The sequence below is a fragment of the Pinus tabuliformis genome, chromosome Q (genome assembly GCF_031772625.1).
Source record: "Pinus tabuliformis cultivar Carrire ecotype Pingquan chromosome Q, CPIR1, whole genome shotgun sequence".
In the NCBI taxonomy this organism is placed as follows: domain Eukaryota; kingdom Viridiplantae; phylum Streptophyta; class Pinopsida; order Pinales; family Pinaceae; genus Pinus; species Pinus tabuliformis.
The window spans coordinates 978,775,372-978,781,371 of record NC_142296.1 but is presented as its reverse complement, the minus strand read 5'-3'; the positions used below and the strand labels follow the sequence as shown (position 1 = coordinate 978,781,371).

At 33.8% G+C, this 6,000-nt stretch overlaps 1 protein-coding gene across 1 annotated transcript in view; it reads right to left on the bottom strand.

Annotated features, from left to right (window-relative positions):
• Positions 1-2,791: 2,791 nt before the first annotated feature.
• LOC149222745 (uncharacterized) overlaps positions 2,792-6,000 on the bottom strand; it is a 170,396-nt gene continuing 167,187 nt past the window's right edge. The window contains exons 8-9 of the mRNA XM_089383145.1: positions 3,076-3,200; positions 2,792-2,965 (exon numbers count right to left, since the gene is read on the bottom strand). Coding sequence (XP_089239271.1) covers positions 2,807-2,965; positions 3,076-3,200 — 284 coding nt within the window. The 3' untranslated portion in view covers positions 2,792-2,806. The remainder of the gene's footprint in view (positions 2,966-3,075; positions 3,201-6,000) is intronic.

Below are 6,000 nucleotides of genomic sequence, written 5' to 3'. Positions count from 1 at the left end.
AATTGGGCCAAAATTCCAAGGTCAACATTTGGCCAATTCCTTCGTGGGTTTTTGTGGGTTATTGGAGGAGAGCCCAAAGTTAATTTCCCGGAATTTTCTGAGCACCGAAGGAGGCCCTAACAGCTATTGTTTACAGCCAGTAGCTCATTTTGTGGGCAGTTCAGCGCAGAGCCAGAGAGAGATCAGCCAACAGCTTTGGGGGACTTGTCTTCTTCACTTGGGCTTTGCTAGCTTGCCTTAGGCAAGCCCAGGTGCACACTTTCCAAACATCAGATTGTAACCCCATGCTTTCATAATAAAATGGCTTAGCACAAAGCAGTTTTGGCTCTATATCGTGGTATGATTTGTGTGCAATTTTTCTATGTATTTTTACTATGTATGCTTTGTTTATTACTGTAAATTTTCCTTAGAGATATTACAATGTGAACCTATAAGTGCAGCTAAGAGCCCTTGACTTTTGACCTTGTTGAATAAGTAGTAGAAGATCTTCTTGATCCATCTTCCTGCAATATTGAATCCCTTTCAACATATCATTGAGGGAGTAACCATTTCCTTCAAGCCAACAGAGTGATCTTCAATCTTCCTTGACCTTAGCTCTGATACCATGTTGAGAAATTAATGCTAGTAGAGTTAGGGTTAGATTTCGCTTTCTTGATAATTACTTGTGAATTATGTTGTCTTCTTTTACTTCTTTGTTATATGATCTTTCATCAAACAATTACCAAATTATGTATGTATGAAGATCACAAAAACACAAGACACAAGATGTAGGCACTCTACCAAGATAAAACCCCTATTTAGGGGAAAACCCAGTCAAAATCTCTTCAATAGTTTTCTTGAGACTCTTCAACCTAGACACAAACCTCCAACCACCAAGTCAGCCTCCTCTTGCAGCAACTTCGACCCATAACTTCGACCTTGAAGCAACAACACTTCGACCCAGCAAATGGCAGTAGTAGCAGCAGCACTTCGACCCATCAAATGGCAGCAGCAGCAACTTCAACTAGACAAGAAAGACTTTGATCTCCTAGAGGAGCCCACACGAGAGAGAGAGAGATAGCCCAAAATTTCAATCTTGCCTTCTTCTTCCTTCTTCTCCAACTTCGCACTCCTTTTAGCCTCCTTTCCTACTTCGCACTTTTCCAGCTCTTTCTTCTGGATATTGAACTTGTGTGAGAGTGAGTGAATACTCCAAATGAATTCGATCTGCTTGTATATATAGGCTTGAGGTGAGGTCGAATTTCCCTGTTTGAGGCCGACTTGATCTCCTTGAGGCCGACTTGGTGTGGAGGTGTCAAATACCTAATTTGACTCAATAATAAATCTTTTTACATGATTCAAAAGCCCAAGAAGGGTCTCATAAAATGTACAATGACTCTAATGACTCAATATAAATCATAGGAGTCCACAATGGGAAATTTGACTAATAAAAGATGACCCAAGCATGAAATCTGTGCTTTAATAAGTCATTGTAATAATAATAATAATATTTATTTTTCATTCTTTTGACAAGTACATTACAGAATGACTCAAATACATTTTGAAGACCGAACCTAGTTACATTTTTCATCAACGGGATCATGCAACCAGACCCCTTGTTGGATCCAAAGGACTCCGATAGTGAGCCAACACCATTGTTGCCCCCCTAGCTGTTTCCTATCAGACTAGGGCACTCTTGAGTCTTGACATCATCGACCTCCAGCCCTAGACTTATTCACTTACCCTTCTACCTGATCCAGTAATATACATGTTTATGAAGTTGTTCTATTATTGTATCCTTTTTCATTTTATCCTAGATTTAGCTTTGGCAATTTTCTAGGAGTTTGTGTTTACACTCCCACATCATACTCGTATTGGTTGTATCCTTTTGTCTCGTTGACCTATTTATAGTCATTCGTTGGACATTAAAAAAACTATAATCTTAGTACAAAACATTTTCAACAAATAGAATCATCTTTTTCACCCATGCAACACAAACTCAGAAACATTATGTTCTTATGATTAATTTTAATTATGCCTCAGAATAGCATGAAACAATAAGTAACTATCATGCAGGTTTATGGTAGCTATCCAAACACGTCACTCATTTGGAAAGTAGCAAATGCCTGGGAACAACATGTTACATGACAAAGGTACAAGAAGGCAGAAAAGAAAAGCTGTCAACCATGTTTCATGGTCCCATTCAAGTCAAAGGCAACATTTTCTAAAGAGCAAACAACCAGGATACATATAAGAAAAGAACCAAAAGGCAGAGAAATTCCATGTCATGACCAACTAGTTAGAATACTTGATCAAGCCCATTCTCAAGGAAGAAAGATTAAACTGTCACAGAAGAGTTGCTAAATGATGACTTCGATTCTTCAATCATATAACCAACAATGAAAGCTAAATATTTTGTTGAAGTTTTTGAAAGCATTCATCAACTTATCAACTTATTACGGATGCTAGAAGTGAAATTTTCCATATAAAGAATACAATACTATATCATTGAATGTAGAATTCACAATCTCAATATAATATGTACAAGTACCAACTTCGAGGCTGTTGTTTCTGAGACATTTGTCAAAACATTTTGTACCTCATTTGAACAACTTTGCATGGACAATACAAGCAGAAACTTCCAGGAATTGTATGCTATATGTTTTTTGATGCAGGAATTACAGTTTCAACTTAAGTAGCACTCAATGTAACACGAACAATCTGAATTAAACAGCAACCACTCTTACCAGAATGCATGCATCATTTTCACAACAAAGTTAAGTTGACCAATATTTTATCACCTGGTTACAACTCTCTTAGTTATTTACTAGGCCAATACCAATATATCATTGTGAAACCACGAAAGTCTGTAGGGACAAATACCTGGTGATCCTCTTGCACTTTGCAGAACCGCAAAAAGTTGTTTCCTCGCTTCACGAGAGAATGAGACATTTCTACCATTGGAATCATCACCAGTTGCGACATTCTATCACAGAAATCACCGAAGCTTTAAGGTATCATCTAAAAGGCAACAGCTATAAAGTCCAGAACTTATAAGCCAGGTAGATTTAATTGGGATATTCTACTCATACTGACCGAAAATAAGACTGTGGATAAATTCAATTTAGGATGTACAAGCAAATCCTTGATGCGTGGCAGTGGGTAAACTGCTTCTCCACCATTTTGAGAGAGTATCTTGGCAATGTCAATTGATTCAATCCCTGCATGGATTGAAAAAAGATTAGTTACACTGTAAATATATAGGTAATCAGTATCTCATGTTGAAAATGCAGACCCACTCTCACATACATTAGAACGTACTAATAAAGCAGCAGACGGCAGGTGAGACAACTTAAGATGCCAACACATATTTAGCTATCACAATAGTATGAAATAAATAAAAATTTACACACTTAGGATGCAAATGCATGAAATAACCATTTTTTTCTTTTCATTATCTCTTTAGCTATCACAATAGTACGAAATAAATAAAAAATTTACTCACTTAGGATGCAAATGCATGAAATAACCATTTTTTTTCTTTTCATTATCAGGAAAAGCTCATAGCGTAACAATTTCTAATGTTTCAAGATTTTTCATAAAAATCAGATATCCAAAAAGCTAGAATTTCTTAACATGCACACAAAATACTCACTACTTCACAGCAGATTTATTTATATTGACAAAACCTACACATCCATTTCTTGTGAAGTGTTGTTTCACATGCATCTACTACGTGTATTCATTATCTTGTACATGGGAAGGTCATCTGGGCATACCAATACATTTTCACCACATGTTTCTCTTTGAATATCAAAGATGAGGGAAGATAAGTTTATCAGTGTCCAACAAATGACTCAAAAAGTATATAAACAGGATTAAAAGTTACAACCAGTGACACAAGGTACACTGTGGGAGTGCAAAGGCAGCTCTTCAATTCATGCTAAAGTTAGAAAATCTAAGCGCATGTTCATCTACTAAACACCTAACTAATAAAGCTAACAATGCTTTTATGAATATAATTTATAGTGAAATAATAGAAAATAATGTAAGCAATAGTAATCATAATTAATGATTAATTAATTAAATAGTTAGTAATCATGAGGTATGTCCCTAAGGACATAACCGTTGTGAAGAGATACCTACCTAGGATATATAAGCAGGTCCTCACTCTCATTGTAATCATCTCATCAATTCTTTTATATATTATTCAATTCACAATTACTTGTCCAACAATGGATGTCTTTGTCTTCAAAGTCTTCCGAAGATTACTCCATTGTGTATGTGAACTGTGTTCGTTACATTGGTATCAGAGCATTCCTCTGAGTAAACGAACTTTGTTCATTACATTAGTATTAGAGCCACGTTCTCTGATCTGGACCATTGGACATTAAAGTCTTCATCAACGTAGTTGTCGTCACGATCAAGTGTTTTGCTATATAGCTGGAGGTTTTCCATTCTGTTGGATTCGCTATCAGACCTTTGGCCATAAAATTATTTTTAAAAAATAAATAAAAACAAACAAAAATTATATATATATATATAAAGAAAAAAAAGTCTTAAAAAATAAGAAATAAGAACATATAAAAAAATAGTATATATATATATATATACTATTTTTTAATATATATATATATATATATATATATATTAAAAATAGTATATATATATATATATATATATATATTTTAAAATATATATATATTTTAAAATATATATATATATATTTTAAAATATATATATATTTTAAAATATATATATATTAAAAAAATATATATATATATATATACTATTTTTTAATATATATATATATATACTATTTTTTTTAATATATATATATATATATATATATATATATATTAAAAAAAAGAGAGATTAAAAAAAAGGAAGTTAATAAAAAAAGAAAAAAAGCAGAAAATTAGAATTTAAAAAAAAAAATCAATCAAAAAAATTTTAAAAAATAAATAAAGAAAGAAAAGAAGAAAAGTAGTGCTTACCTCACACTTGCTCAGTCGTCAATGACCATCAATGTCAGGCTGAACTCGGCTTACAACCGTCGTCCGTCCACACTACCATCGCACTGCTTCCCCATTGCAATTCGCAGCCCCACTGCACGAATATTGAATCGATTATAACACCGTCACCTGACAAGTCGTGGACTATCTTCCAAATAGCCAGACCAAGTCACCGCCACCACCGTGGAACGTCGCCAGCCACAGGTGAACCAGCTGCCACCCAATGGGCATCCGCAACTGATCCAGTTGCAAACCCTACAACTTGAAATCGTGTAAGGAAAGAAAGGAAAAAAAAAAATATATATATATATATATATATACACACACACACAAACAAATAAGAATCGAATCTCTCTAGTCGTCAGACAAGCAGTGAAGAATCGTCTGAAAAAATTGGGTTCAATTGTTATGTACAAGGAACGAACTACTCTTTCTCGATATTAAAGTTAACATTGAGGGTACACCATATAGATTAACCTAAGAAATACCAAACGTCACGACCAAAAACCATGTCGGTTACCATTAATGGTTTTTATTTTAACTTCTTATCAAGATTAACGCTAAGGGTACAACGATGAAATTAGTGTAAGAAATCTCAAAGCTGGAAACCGGAAACTTGCTAGTTTACAATGACTAGTTTAAAATTAAAAGAAAATTAAGAATTTGTTGGAGCATTATCACAATCGAGGGTGAATAATACAATACACGGTGCATATATGGCTTGAGTGATAGCTATATATAGGAATTATTATTACACTTATATATTAAAAAGTGAAAGGAAACTCCTTATAAAGTGAAGGAATCTCCTTTTATTAAAGCATAAGAGTTTATGCTACATAAAGAGTAATAGCTAAGGAAAGTATCAAGGTATTTTTTTAAGATTGAGAAAATTAGAAGGGATATAACACTCTTAAGGCATCAAATAAGTTTATTATAAGGGCATTCAAGTTATAATTAAAAAAAAAAAGTAATTGAATTATTTACTTCCCCAAGTTTTCAAGGAAAG